This window comes from Rhinoderma darwinii, chromosome 4 (genome assembly GCF_050947455.1).
Source record: "Rhinoderma darwinii isolate aRhiDar2 chromosome 4, aRhiDar2.hap1, whole genome shotgun sequence".
NCBI lineage: Eukaryota > Metazoa > Chordata > Amphibia > Anura > Rhinodermatidae > Rhinoderma > Rhinoderma darwinii.
Window position 1 is genome coordinate 365,142,729 of NC_134690.1, and position 15,867 is coordinate 365,158,595.

The 15,867-nt window shown below is 41.0% G+C and overlaps 1 protein-coding gene across 1 annotated transcript; it reads right to left on the bottom strand.

Moving 5' to 3' along the window:
* Window positions 1–1,705: 1,705 nt before the first annotated feature.
* Window positions 1,706–15,840, bottom strand: MKKS (MKKS centrosomal shuttling protein). Its single transcript, XM_075863075.1, has 4 exons — window positions 14,850–15,840; window positions 12,683–12,858; window positions 12,214–12,324; window positions 1,706–2,506 (listed from the first exon to the last, which is right to left on the bottom strand). The coding sequence occupies exons 1-4, from the start codon at window positions 15,838–15,840 to the stop codon at window positions 2,063–2,065; spliced, it is 1,722 nt and encodes a 573-aa protein (XP_075719190.1). The 3' UTR covers window positions 1,706–2,062.
* Window positions 15,841–15,867: the final 27 nt, after the last annotated feature.

Consider the following 15,867-nt stretch of genomic DNA (forward strand, 5'->3'; position numbering starts at 1 on the left):
AGTATTTTTACTTTAGAAACTACTCTTTGGACATTCGTGTCCTTTAACTTAACAGTTTACACTCAAACAACTAACGTTATATACGATAACACATTGCCCTATTCATGTCCTCAATATAGGGACTTCAATATACTATACACCTGGTTTTCCAAGTTACCTGTGTTTATACCATATAGAGTCTCTCCACTCATGTACCTTTTTAACAGGTTTGTTTTTATATGTATCTAATAAAATGTGCTATTCTTTTGATATATACCTGGCTTTATACTGTTTCTTGTGTGTACACGTAATTATTATGGAGTTGCCTTCTTAGTATACAAGGGAGGTTGTTCCGCAGGGACATTACCTAGCCCAGTACTACTTTTGCATTAGGAGATAATAAGTATAATAAATGTGGTATCGCAGTAATTGTACTGACGCGCAGAATAAAGTTAACATGTCAAACCGCACATACCGCATGCTGTAAACTGTAAAAACAAAATCCCTCCAAAAATTGTGGATTATCTAGGATTTTATTCAAACTAAAAAAAAAACAAAAACATTTTTTCAATATATCATATGTACCCCAAAATGGTGTTATTAAAAATGAAACTCATCCTGCAAAGAAAAACCCTTTGTGCAGCTTCAACAAATTTTTTTTTCAAGTTATGGCTCTTGGGAACGCAGTGATGAATAAATGAAAGAGATCGCTGCATCCTCAAGGCCTGCAATAGCTGGATCCTTAAGGGGTTAAATAAACATTACATAAAGTCACATGTAAAAAAAACAAAAACGTGAATCTCACAGCAAAGTACAGTACAACACATGTGAATGGGGTTTTCCAAACTCCATCCACACGTAGCAGAAAAAAGCCACATGGCATTGAGCGCATGCTGTGGATTATGTCTATCAGTCATGGATTTTCACCCCTTCAACGTGAATCCGCAGCAAAATCCACACGTAGCAGAAAAAAACAAACATGGCATGGAGCGCATGCTGTGGATTATGTCTATCAGTCGTGGTTTTTCACTCCAAATTTCGCCCCTTCAATGTGAATCCGCAGCAAAATCCACATGTAACAGAATTTGCTGCGGAAATGGTGCAGATTACTTCAGTTTCGTGTGGACACATTTTAACTTATTATTATTGTTGCACGGTGGATGGCGTAACAAAAAAAATTAAAAAAAAATGGCGTAAATTTATTTTTATGCATTTCACCGTTATAAAAAAATAAATGTAAATTAAACGTTAACTTCTATGTACCCCAAAATGATGTCTCGAGTTCTTATAAAGCTAGGTCAACAAAAAAATAAATAAAACTAAATGGCTGTCAGTATGGGGTTTCGAAAGACAAAAGGGGTTAAAATGGCGTTATAAAGTAGCGTATTATGACTGTGTACCTAGTGTTACAAAATGTAAAAAAAAATAATCTCTTCTTAGGAAGCTGTAGGTGTATATTACATGAAGTGCCACCAGAAATGTGGTTTCTAACATGGGTCTTTCTTCCCTCTGCTGGTTTCTGTGACTACATTTTTCTCTACGTGCCTGCTAAATGGACAGGCTGGTATTGTGCGCGTCCTGAGCCAATTGGGTGCCTCCCCCTGCTGCTCTCCCAACATACAGTGTCACAGATACTGAGGGAGAGATACTGCAGCTGCATCCCCCTCCTCCCAATGTTCTATTAACAGATTCTCAACATTTACAGAAAACGAGAACTACAAGCTGCTGAAAAAGGCAATTTTCCTTTATTAGATATATTACACAATTTCATTTATTCACATCTACTACTGATTTATGTAAAAAAAACAACAAAAAAAAACAAAAAACATTTGTGGTAACTTCCCTGGCTCTAACAATTTATTGATCAGCTTGTCGTTAGGTGACCCTTCCAACAAATGGACAACACGTTTTATACATATTGCCAAAAAAGTGTACCTATAGCTCTTTAATATATTCCACAATGTTGTACTGTAAACGCTCGTGGTTTAATGGTTTGCTTGTCGAGTTACATGTGGATATTTTATTCACAGAAAAATAATAAGCCTCATAGTACAAAGTATATATATATTTTAAATAAATTAAATTAATTTTCATCTTTAACAATGTATGCCAGATCCAAGACCAGACCAGCTGTGTCAACAGCCACACTAAGACCATTACATTTTGCAGTAAAACTATCTAAATTTAGAGAATCTTTGCATGGTAAAAGTTGAGAAATTTCCATGTGATTCCGGGGGCTGAACGGCTCACATGGGCTCCCAAGCAGAGTCCACTTTAGACCATCGCCCTTTTGGAGAAGGTGACATCCACACATATGTACAGTTTCTGTATATTCACTAGTAACACTGACTTCAGCAGGTATAGACCAGAAGTGTCCATCTTGTAAATCCGTAAGAATTTCCCCCCCATCATGTTCCAGACTTCGTGCCACAGTCTCTAATGAGGAGCAGAAGCAGTCCGCCACTAGTCTGTACTCGGATGCTGTACATCTCAGCTCTTCCAGGTGGCTGCTGTGGAGATTTGAACTCTGAAATAACACGAAATACGGAATTTACATTAAATCTATACAATATACAGTAATTTGCATTTACACTTAAAAGGTTATATATCCTAAACTACATTGGCGTATCTTTTAAAGGGGTTGTCTAAACAAACACCTTTTTTATGCGCCATACCTGAAATATTACAAAAAAATATGTCTATTTACAGAAAATATATGGCTAAAGAGAGATGTGTAAATGTAAGTGTAAGTGTGGCACTGGTTTTATTCCTGTAGTCATCAGTTGGGTCCATCAGCTGTTCTCTTGTGAGGACATGTATGCACATATAGCACAGCACCGTCTTCTGCTTCTACAAGCAGAGTGCAGTGATCTCATTACTGTAATGCTTCCCCCTCCACTCCTGCTTGTAACACACGGACAGGACGACCCTGAGCCCTCCTGCTGCAGCGTAAGGCTATGTTCACATCTGCGTTCCGTATTTCCGTTGCGAAGCTGTCAAAGCAAGAAAAATACAAGACACATCGGTTCACACCACCCGCGGCCGATGGAACCCACTGACTTTAATGGGTTTCGCTGAAGTGCCCGTGGTTTTACCAGATACAATAGCGCAGCATGCTGCGATATAGCTTCCGGTGATTTCGGCTGGATCAGCGATGGAGGCTCCTAATGGATCCCCCAATGCAGATGTGATCGAGGCCCAACATGATCTATTAGATGCTGCATAGTTACAGATAAGAGCAGGATGGTTCCTCACCGCGGACTTTGAGAGGAGCGTCCGGCTTCTATCTGACAATCTGCATTTACCTTTTCTTTCCCTTTAATAGCAAAACCTCTCAGCACAAGCCTGTGGAAGATTCTTTCTTAGGCTCTGGTAACATCTATACGTCTGGAGTATTCTCCGAATTACATCTCCAACATATGCCACTGTATAGCCATTGTCAAAAATATTTTTAATTATCTTTATATGTGTGAACATATATTGCTTTTGTGAAAGTGATTAGAATGGGTTTCAAAGATAACATTTTGCATGGACTCCATCTTGTATGGTAGGCATTCATTTTGGATCATTGGAATCTATCTTTTGACCTGAAGGAGCCATCTTGAGGTTAATAAGTAAAAAGTAAATATCAGCATATGTCCTGAAGCAATTCTATGTTGTGTTCTTGAATTGAATGTTTTATTACTCTTTTAAGGAGCAGATCAAATAGCCTTGGCCGAATGGACAATGGCTGTTTACCATAAGTCAGCCTTGGATTCAGGCCTCTGTTTAATTAATTTAAACTTCTCTGCAGTCTCCATTCTCTAGTGAGATAAGAAGTAGAGACAAATTAACTTGTGTATCTGAGATGTGTGTCCTTCCCATGGGACAAGGTTCAGGCCACCTGGGGCTTGGAGGGTGAAGAATTATTATAATGCATTGATATAATTCTTATTGGCTGAATCAGAGTCATTATCATATTGTAGATGATTGGCTGAAGCCGACACCTTTCCTGTCATTATACCATATGTGGAGTTTTGGGATATTACCATATATAGAATGTTTATGTTTGCAAGTATAAGGTCACCACCTACTCTCATTTTCCTATAAATAAAGATGGATCCGCCCCCTAGGGCAGAGATCGTTTGAACACTGAAGCTGCGTGTCATGGTCTCTCTCCGGCCGGCCTCTCAGATCCACCATTGAGAGGGCATTCACTAATTTGGAGCTCATAGACAAATGCAGATAATGTCCAACGTTAACGGACATACTAAATTCTGCAGCGACATTACTTGGGGGCTCGTCCGGGATTCTCAACACAGATCGAAGGCGACAATCGAAGGTGGATGACGGCTAAGATGACGGAGAACTGCACACAAAACCGGTGAGTAAGAACTGTTATTCTTACAGTGCACTTCTCTCTTGTTTTAGCTGCCGTCCAGGTATTGTCTCTTTTGACTATTTGGGAACCATGAACACCATTTGTCTATGAGTTGTATGTATGAATTATAGGAATAGGTGTGTGAGTAGAAATGAATCTGTGAGTGTATCTGTGAGAGGCTGAGATAAGGGAGCGTTTGTTTTCTGATCCCAAAACATACAGAAACAACCAAATACCGAGAAAACACTAAACGGCCTGTCCGAAGTGTTCCCTCTGGCCCCTGGGTTTAGTATGTATTAAGATCAGGTTGCAAATTGATCCTTGCAGAAGTGACGGGTAACCATCCCCGCCCAAGTGATTGTTAGGACTTTCGCGTATCCAGACTGTGACCCATAGGAGGCGCACCTGGCCGGAAGTAAGCGTATGTATATGGGCTAATCCTCAGACGCCCGATCTGAATGACTTGCTGATCGTTAAGTAACATCTCTGTAACTAGAAAGTTTATGGAATATCCAGGGGCCCCTGAGACAGTGAGTTAGTTATAAATCACATCCCTTTTAAATACAACATAAAGTAGGTTAACGTACACTGCACCGAGGGACTTGCAATAATTGATCTTGTTGACAATAGTTATTTGGCTGCTGTTTAGGAGACAGGATCAGAGACGTGGTTGCCCAACGACAGTCTAAAACATTTAGCAGAGCGCGTGGGGGGGTAAACTCCATGACAGTCTAGAACATTTAGCAGAGCGCGTGAGGGGGAAACCACCATGACAGACTAGAAATAGGCCCAGGATTTAGCAGAGTGCTTTGAGGAGCCCTACGGACAGACTAAACACAGGAGTTAGCAGAGTGCCTAGGGAATTCTCATTGACAGACTAAGAAAGCCGAAAGTCTAGCAGAGGGCATGGGGACTTCTGATTCAAAGTATGCCCAAGGTAAAGTGCTGGCCAGCCGGGAATGGGGGCATAACACCCAAGGTACAGGGTGTGGACAAACAGCAGCAGATATTGTTTGGAAACGATGCGGGGACGGTGCAGTAAAGAACCTGGAGAAAATAACAAAAAAAGGCGGGAATGTCCGAGTAGTGGAATCCTCAGTTATACCAGATGGGATGATTTCTTGAGAGATGATGGGCCCTGGATTAATAGACAGAGTTGCAGAGAACAGATAGAAGTGATTGAATGTACCAGACAAAAACAAAAAAAGACTAGGAAACACAGTTGTCAGTTATCAGTAAGGATTAACCAGCGTCTAATTCTATAGAGAGACATTCCAGTAGAAAATAATGTGCCAACGTATAAATATTCTATGTACAGCTTTATAAACCAAAGGTTTACAGAAACAAGAGGTTTCCAGGGGTGACAGGCGATCAGTTATCAGCCATACATAGAGGAAAGGCGTCATCAGAATTCATAAAGGAATCAATTAACTCTTCACTTCCTAAAAAGGGAACATTGGGTGAAATGTTCAGAGATTATTGATAGAGAGATAGACGTGGATTAGGTATTGGCTAGAAATAGAGTTAAAGCCAATAGGATCATTGTAAGTGTAATGACCCGGATAGTAGAAGAAGTGAGATTAATAAAGTGAAGATTCTTATGTATTTCTATCCAGATCTGCTTGTTGGAATATACTGTATATCATCTGTCCTAAATTGTCACTAATGAAATTTCCTCTCGTTATAGGAGTTTTCCAAGACGTTTTAAACTTTACTGTAAATCTTTTTCCTTTTTGGTTTATTTAACAGTCATTTTAATAATTGCATGGAATGTCTAACAAGATATTGTTAATCTATAGTAACCGTGTTAGACTAATAGAACTAATGATAAGAGAGTAACGTGTGTTAACGTGAAGATGTTTGGTCATTGACTGACAGGAGCACATGGTGACATTGTGACCTTGTAGCTCATAAGTTTTGGCTAGTAAGGGGTTAATGCTGCATTCTCTGTTATCTGTGGTATAGTTGTGTCTGCAGAAAGTGCACATATAGTGCAAAATAAGAACTGTAACTTAAAGATTAATAGGAAAAAAGCCTAATAAGAACACAGGATTGAGTATTATATGTTTTTATGTTTATATGTTATATGTTACGTTATATGTGTTTTATGTGTCGTCCACAATGAAAAACGTCATTCATATTTAAATTTAATATGATGCCCATTACTAAATGAAGATTATAGTTCATTGGATGAATAATCCAAGATTAGGAGTTTATACACAGTCATTCTAGTTATATACTTGTTTTACCAAAGATACACACAAAAGGCATACAGGTGTGAGATTGGATTCTCAGTACTGAGAGTGTCTGGGAACAGCTGGTATTGTGAGTGACTTGTGTATGTGCGGAACTATTTTTAAAGGGAAATGGTTTATTTGAAATCCCCACATGATAAGTGATTCAACAAAGATTTTTTTTTTTATGTCATTGTTACATTTTAGTTTATTATTATTTGATATTAAAAGTTTCTATTGGCATGTGATGACACATATAGTGCACGATATGTTTCATCATTTGTCTTAATAGATTGGTTTATTTAATAATTGACATATACTAATTAAGGAAAGAAATATTTTGCAAACCTCTTATTAATTTATAAGAGTATCCTTTCTGTTTAATGATGGTATATACACATGACACACACACACACACACACACACACACACACACACACACTATATTTTATGAAATGAAAATGCAAATAAGATTACAGCATTCACAGGAGCTGTTTTCACGGTTATGGTGTCAGATTCCTGTCCAGTCAATCTTATAGTTTCTGAGATCCTTGCAGCAATGTAGGTTGCCATTCGATATAAATCTGATGGACAGATTGAAGTTACTGATGATATGCAAAATTGTATGTGTGCTGCACTCTATGGGGATTGCACTGAGAGGAAGACCTCACATCTCAGGAAATATTGAAGGCGGTCCTGTCCTCCTTCTGGGCACAGGGTAAACAGATGTAGGACGCATGTCTGTGGCCCCTGTGACTGCTAAAATTGTTTGCAAATAGCCCCAAACCCCAGTTGAAGCAGTGCCCTCCGAGCCTCCCACAGTTGAAAAGTATTGATAACCGAACCATACATTGATGTACAGTGTTACAGTGTTAAACCCTACTACATTGCTTCCGCAGGGTTCAACAGAGGAGGAAGAAATGGATAGCTTATATGGTCAATGGGAGACTTGAGGGAATGGGATAAGTCACAGGAAACAGTAGACAGTTAATTTCCAGCCTGGTGGGAAGTTGGTTTCCCAGCACATTTGATTCCCCAGTACACAGGTCACCAACATAATTGTATTGAATTAATGAAAATAGAGATGAAAACATTAGAAAATGTAACAGGGGATCCAATATCTAATCCAGCTTTTGAGTTTTTCTTTTGTAGATGGTTCCAGGTACCACCATGAAGGATGCTACAAGACTGGGTATGCTGTCACCACCGAAACAGAGGTAATAAAGAAACAACCACTCCCATCCTCTGTGTCCGCACAGGAGGTGGAGGTGAAGGTACTCGCTGAGGTGTGTAGACTGACTGAAGGTAAAACCGCAAATATATATATACTGACTCTAGATATGCTTTTGGTATTGCACATGATTATGGCCTAATCTGGAGGAGCAGAGATATTGCTGGATCCACGGGTAAACCCATAATGTTGAGAGAGTGAGAGAACTGTTTGAGGCTCTGACACTGCCAAAGCATGTAGGTATACTCAAAGTGCCAGCTCTTACTAAAGTGCAAGCTGCCCCCGAAGCGAGGGGAAATAGACTAGTAGACAAGGCTGCAAAAGCTGCGGCTCTCATGTCCCTCATAGAGGAGGACGTAGTATTCTTGACCAGCATAGTATCTGGTCCCATAGACATGATAATATTAAGTAGATTACAAAGTCAAGCCATAAAAGAGGAAAAAGGACATTGGCAGACAAAAGGTGCCAGTGAAGGGGAGGATGGAATATAGAAGGTGGGTAACAGGATGTGCCTACCCAGAGTCCTCTTCCCCATGATAACCCAACTAATGCACGGACAAACGCAGGTGTCGAGAGAAGGAATGAGTGCAATGGTGACCAAATGGTGGGTACCCCCGGGGGTTCAGCAAGTGCTGCTGCCAGATTTGTCCAGAGGTGCATGATATGTGTCTGCCATAACATAGGCAAAACTATGCGGGTTGCAAAAAGGCATATGGTAAAGGTAGACTACCCATATCAGCGATTGCAGATTAACTCAGTTACCAAAGGTGGGACAGTATGACATGTAGCGGTCTGTGTAGATCTGTTCTCGAGGTGGCCTGAGGCGTGGCCAGTAACGTGGGCCACAGCAAAAGTAAAAGATTGCTCTCAGAAGTGGTATGTATATATGGGGTCCCTGAGATAATAGAAAGTGATAGAGGAACTCACTTTACTGGAAGATACTCCAAGAAATCTTGCATGTCCTGGGTATAGAGCAGCTTTTCACACCCCGTATCCCAAGAGCAATGGGAAGGTAGAAAGGTTGAATGGGACATTGAAGTTAAAGATCCAGAAGGTCATGGCTGAAACCCATAAACAATGGACTGAGTGCCTGCCTATTGCCCTCTGACCTCACCAGTTATGTGGGCGCTCACGCGGATGTATAAATATGTTTATGATTCCATTCGAGATCCTAAGTGATAGGAGGACATTGTTTACAGCCGGGGACTTGGACGTGTTTAAAGAGACACCGTAAAGCACCACAGCCGCACTGTGACGTCCGTACCAAGTCCGACTCACAACTTCCACATACATTGGAAGGACAGAACTTGGACACGCCGGTCACTGCTGACAGGTCCCCAATCACGAGGCTGAACTGTGGGTCTCGTCAAGCTCCGGCTGACCTTCATCTTCTCTGTCATCTCTACATTACCTATGGTCTAAATGATGAGCTGGAAGAAGAGTTTAATCAAGTGATATCAGTATTGACTACATTGCTGGACTATTGTATATGTCTCCATTCAAAGACGATGCCATATGTGAAGATATATGAAGTTATTGCCTTGGCCTTGCAGTCCCATCTCTTTTCTCTAGCGCTTAACCCTCACTCTCCTGGAGTTGTCGCTCTTGTAATAGCAGCGGGGGCATTGGTTCACTGGCTGTTTTACCGTGTAAGATATTCAAAGAGGGAAGCGCTGTGGAAAATAGATCTCAGGTCAGGAATACCACCGTCCATGATTGGATGTTACCCCAATGACAGTGTGTGATGTGTAAACAGAGGACAGGTTAATAAAAATGACATGTTGTTTGATGCTGTAAACCTCACCGGCTGTGAGGGAAGAGACACAAAATATGTATCTTGTGTGGGGGTAAAAGCAACTGGCAGCTCCTAGTGCTCAGAGATAGCTAGAAAATGGTTAATCTCAGGGTCTAGAGGGTGTAACACGAGGTAATTTAACTGATAAAGGGGGTGGCATCGATGAATGCCACCGAACGGGACATGATCTTGTCCTCCTGGATTGCAGGAGTTTCATCACTCCAGGGATGTGCTTCCACCCAACATGTATGTTATATATGTGGTTGTAAAGCATATAAGTGGTTGCCACCCAGGAGACCAGGAGTATGTACCCGAGCCAGACCACAATCAGCTACTTAGATAGAGATATTTTGTTTAAACTTGTAACATGTTTTATTGCAAAAGTATCAGCAGTCAAGAAAACAGCGCAGGATATAAAAGTGCATGAGGTCCAGACCACCCTAAGAACCGAGGAGGGAGGAAACATTCAGAGCCACCTGTTTATGTGACACTAAATGCTTCCATACCTGATAAAGTCATCTGTCAAGCCGTAGAAAACCACCAAGATAGATGGTATTGCCAGAATTGTGAAACCTGTAATTCCCTAACTCTTCAGGTGTGTACAGTATGTAACGCTGTGCACTCACCTATTGCTAGACACGTATCCTGAGTATTCATCTCGAGGTGAATGGCATAAAGAGGTGCCCTGGTCTAGGGGATCTAGCCAGAACGTAATCTCGGGTGAATATTCGAATACATGGCTAAGCAAATTTATGTTCAAAAGAAGGGAATTGTCAAAAATATTTTTAATTATCTTTATATGTGTGAACATATATTGCTTTTGTGAAAGTGATTAGAATGGGTTTCAAAGATAACATTTTGCATGGACTCCATCTTGTATGGTAGGCATTCATTTTGGATCATTGGAATCTATCTTTTGACCTGAAGGAGCCATCTTGAGGTTAATAAGTAAAAAGTAAATATCAGCATATGTCCTGAAGCAATTCTATGTTGTGTTCTTGAATTGAATGTTTTATTACTCTTTTAAGGAGCAGATCAAATAGCCTTGGCCGAATGGACAATGGCTGTTTACCATAAGTCAGCCTTGGATTCAGGCCTCTGTTTAATTAATTTAAACTTCTCTGCAGTCTCCATTCTCTAGTGAGATAAGAAGTAGAGACAAATTAACTTGTGTATCTGAGATGTGTGTCCTTCCCATGGGACAAGGTTCAGGCCACCTGGGGCTTGGAGGGTGAAGAATTATTATAATGCATTGATATAATTCTTATTGGCTGAATCAGAGTCATTATCATATTGTAGATGATTGGCTGAAGCCGACACCTTTCCTGTCATTATACCATATGTGGAGTTTTGGGATATTACCATATATAGAATGTTTATGTTTGCAAGTATAAGGTCACCACCTACTCTCATTTTCCTATAAATAAAGATGGATCCGCCCCCTAGGGCAGAGATCGTTTGAACACTGAAGCTGCGTGTCATGGTCTCTCTCCGGCCGGCCTCTCAGATCCACCATTGAGAGGGCATTCACTAATTTGGAGCTCATAGACAAATGCAGATAATGTCCAACGTTAACGGACATACTAAATTCTGCAGCGACACCATACAGTGACATAGGTCGGCCATAGGCCACATTGGCAAAAAAAAACAAAACATATACCAGTCTGTATACTTTTTTTGTGTGGCCCCCTCTATAGGAAAGCTCCGTCTGATGTGCTTTCCTATACAGTCCAAAAATAAATAAAGTAATGCTGGCGGCTACCCTCTCCACTGAGGCAGAAATGACATACTTTTGGCCTCCATCGGGTAAGTGGCGCCAATGGATACATATAGTGTGTATGCCGGAAGCCATTTCGATGCATATGTGAAAAGTGTTCACCTTACTGGCAGCACGGAAAGCTTGAAGTGTCAACTCCCTACGAGTCCTAAATACTACCATATACTGTCGTATTTATCAAGCAGTGCATTAAAACGTGTGTTTTTTTTAGATTTTCAGCCCAATACAGAGGTTATAGTGCTGGTGTTAATAGTGCAGGGGTCAGGTAAGCTGGTGTAGGGATCCTCTCCTGATCGCTCTGTGAAGCTGCACTCCTCTGCCCACTAACTAAACGGGAAAAACAGAGGAGCCATATTAAAGAAGAATGGATCATAAATCATATTTGAACTGAGACGATTTTTGAATTTATAGCCGTCCTGCGGCAACCGCTTTAGTCAAAATGATTCCTCAAAAATAGGCCTATGTCTAATTCTCCTAGTATACATAAGGCAGCAGCTTTCACTACCATCAGACATTGCTGAACCCCACATTGAACTAACACCTGTTAAAGGGGTATTCTCATTATGATAATTTATCACTTACCCCCAACGATCCCAAGAACAGGGATCTCGAAATAACACGATTGGTGCAGGACTGTGCATGCTCGGCCACCACTATCTACTGTAGATAGAAATGATCCTAATGAGAAAACCCCCTTTAAGCTAATAAATAAAATAAAAAAAAGACAGTCTTAGGGCATGTTAATATTACATTCCAGTTGGCTCCAAAATATGCAATGGTCGATAAAGCTGTGTGGCAGATAATCGTTTTATCATGCAGATAAATAATGACTTGTACCTTATAACGTATATAAGCCGCTATGTGGGCTTCACTACAGCCTCCACCAAGCAGGAGCCAGGGTTCCTTAAGTAGAAGATTCAATGTGTGTTCAGCTGTCTGACACGACCGCTAAAATGGAAGGAAGAATGAACAATAATAAAATAATGAAATAGTACTGTATCAATACAAAGGGTTAACTGAAGATCAATTTAAAGTGATTATAGTGTGTGATCTGGGTTCTGCACATATATAGGGCCCCATTCAGCGGTCGCATACTTTTTTATTTCTTCGCTGTATAGAATAGCATAGTAGACTACGCTGCTCTACAAAATAATGCAGTAAAATACATACACTGCGCAGTATATATAAATATATATTTTTTTACAATAGAAGTCTGTAGACGACGTGGCATATACGGCAAATATTGATATTAAATTAGGTTTTGAGGACGGGGGATTGGTAGTCAATAAAAATCACCTCGGCTTACCGTAAGCTCTTTTAAGGAGGTCTCATTCCGGTTGCAGAGCACAATACTGCCCGCAGCAGTGTTATAGGGGAAGAGATGCAGGTAGTGCTTATTCCCATAGGAAACTTTACTAATCTGCTTAAGGCTGCCATAACAAGCGGAGGAAAGCGGACACAGCGAGGCTATAGGCTGGGCATCTGTGATAAAAGGGGGGAAAATAAATAAATGGTAGAATACAGAGAATGAAAAACAAAACAAGATCATGTACATAGCGAAACCTTACAATCATTATTAGATACAGACATCATTCTCACAGCTGAGAGATGGATACATAGACTTATCGGTCAGGTATATACTGGCAGCTCGAATCTCTGTCCTATTAGATCATTATAGACCAATTTTGATTTTAAAAAAAATTACACTGCCAGCATCGGCATCAGTTTTGAAACGGAATAAGGCCCTGTTCACATGAAGTTTTTGGCCTATGTCTAACGTATATTCCAGGAAAAAACACTTCAGACTTATACGTTAAACGCAGGCTGTGACCGATGGCCAACAGTGGCATCCATCACCAAAGACTACAATCGTATCCGTAAAACTAATACGTCGAAGTTCATGAGGTATCCCTTAAAACCGATACTATTATAGTCTATGGGTGACGGATGCCACTGTTAGGCATCCATTTAACATATCCGTCTCCCATAGACTAGAATGGTATCTGTTTAATAGACACATCAAGAAAGGCTACTGAAAAGCCCATGACGTATAAGTTAAATGTATACCTGCAATATTTGTCATACAGTGGCAAACATCACCGATAGTTAAAAAACGTATACCGTGCGGTATGCGGTTTTTGAGGGATCCAATAGCGTTGTCTACTACACCACTGCCTCTCAATTACAGTATTGTTCCGTACTCTAATCATGTTTTCAGTACGGGACAGTTTTCCAGCAGCGAGGCAAGGACTCCTAGCGTCACAGATATCTATAATGCTAGGAGCCCGGCTCCCTGAAGTGTGTTTGGTCCGGGAAATACTGCCGACATAAGGTACCTATATCACAGACCAAACATGCTCGTGTGAATCCGGCCTAAAAGAGCCCTATGCGCTTGTTTAGCCTCAGGAGCTTTCCTGACGTACACACATTATGATTGTAATGTGAACAAGGCCTAAAAGAATTTAAAAAAAAGCTGATGTGAACCGACTATTACTTGTCATTTGTCAGTTTAAACATCGTCTGTCTCTTTGCGATGTTTTACTGCAACTTGTAGTTGACGTAGTGTAACTGTAGAACTAGCCTCAGGGCTCATGAGCATGGCCGTATTATGGTTTCGTACATCCTCCAAGTTATATGGACATAATACGACACAAAATTCATACAGTCTTTTTTCGGTCTGAATTTGTGTGAATCAGGCAAAAAAAAAAATTTATTTTTTTTTGCCTAGTACAGAGGTTTTCTACCCTTAGAAGCGCTGCTCTAAGGCCTCGTTCACACAGAGGAATTTGCAGGCAGAAAAAAAAAATAATAATCTGCCTCAAAATTCCTTCTGGAATTTTGAGACAGATTTTGACCTGCCTACACCTTCTTGCCACGGATTTCCCCGCAGCCATTGAGAGCCGCGGGCAAAAAAACGCAGCGAAAAACGCTTTCTCTACTTCCACTTGATTTCAATTGGTCAGAGGCAGAATCGTGGCAAGAAAGAGCATATCTTTTGTTTCCCCGAGTGGCTAAAAACGCCTCCGCCCCCGATTGAAATCAATGGGTAGTGGTTTCAGACGTTTTTTTGGCACCGATTCCTACGCGGTTAGCGTAAAACTGTGTGTGAACTGGGCCTTAAGGAGAGAATATCTCTATATGGTTTCTATATGCAGGCACCATATGGCAGACCGGAGTGCCTATGGCTCCCAAGAACAGGGCTGCAGGGACCCCATATGTCTCTCTACAGGCTCTGTGCACCGGGCATTACACATACTTTTTATCTATAGCTTAGCTTATTTATAGTTTTGCTCACTGCCCACACATGCATCTCTATCCAGATCAGAACAGGAATACACTACAAACACGGGTGAACTTGAAAGAACGAGGTCCGAGCCAGAGACCCCCTCTATGATATCCAAATGCCCTAATATGATCAGGGGTTGTCTTCCTTTAATCATTTCATACTGTATAAAACACCTATACATTATTACCTGTCATTTGACTTAATGGTTCCATTAGAGCTGCTCCTAGTCTGTCCACCGCAAGGATATTTTGCTCCTTCAGATACTGTTTCAGCGATGGGTGGATCACTTTTTGACACAAAAGTATTTTCACACGATCATCCACTATCTGTTTCCCTAAAACCATCAACTGATCCAACATGACTTTTTCCAGATCTACACCAGCCATAACTTCCACAGTGCCATCTCCTGTATCACTAAACTCTCCACATAAGGATACTGAAAACAAGGCTAACTTATTGTTCATGGAGGGTAGTCCGGAGGAAGGGATCAGTCTGCCCCAACCGCACGCTGGCATTTCAATGAGCACCCCAGGAACAAAGGTGGATTCCATTACACTTAAGCCTTCAACAGCGACGATCACAGTTCTTCCTAAAACATGACTGGGACTGGACTCATTGGGGATGTTGAAGAGGAAAGCTTTTACAATAAGTAAGCTTATGTAATCTACTTCTTTCATCGTCATCATGCATGCCGGCTTGCTACAGAGAACGGACCGGGCTAAATCAAGTAATGATTTGCTGTGGGAAAAATCTACCCTGATTTTGCAAGCACAGTCCTCAGACTTCAAGTAACCCAAACACATGTCCAAAAGACTCTTGTTTAAGTCAATCATCTTGTGGGTTGGAACAGGTAAACTCAGACACCTGTCAATCAAGTTGCAACATAGAATTGCTGCAAAGAGTCCACAATCACTGAAGGTCGATATATGGTTACGGATGGAGGCAACAAGTAATTGTAGCGCCGGGTGACTGAGGGACATGCCGCCGAGTAAGGCAGAGGATTGTGACGTTGTAGTAACACCCCCTCCACCACCATTATGGACCTGCTTGAGTCTTCCGAACGGGCCATAGCACGAGGTCACTATCATCTGTATCACACGCAGTGGTTCCCTGAGCGAAGCGCTGGTTAAGGGGCCAGCTCGACACAGCGATGGCTTATTTTGCTTAACTATTTCCATTATGACTATGTAAGTCCTACTCCTCAA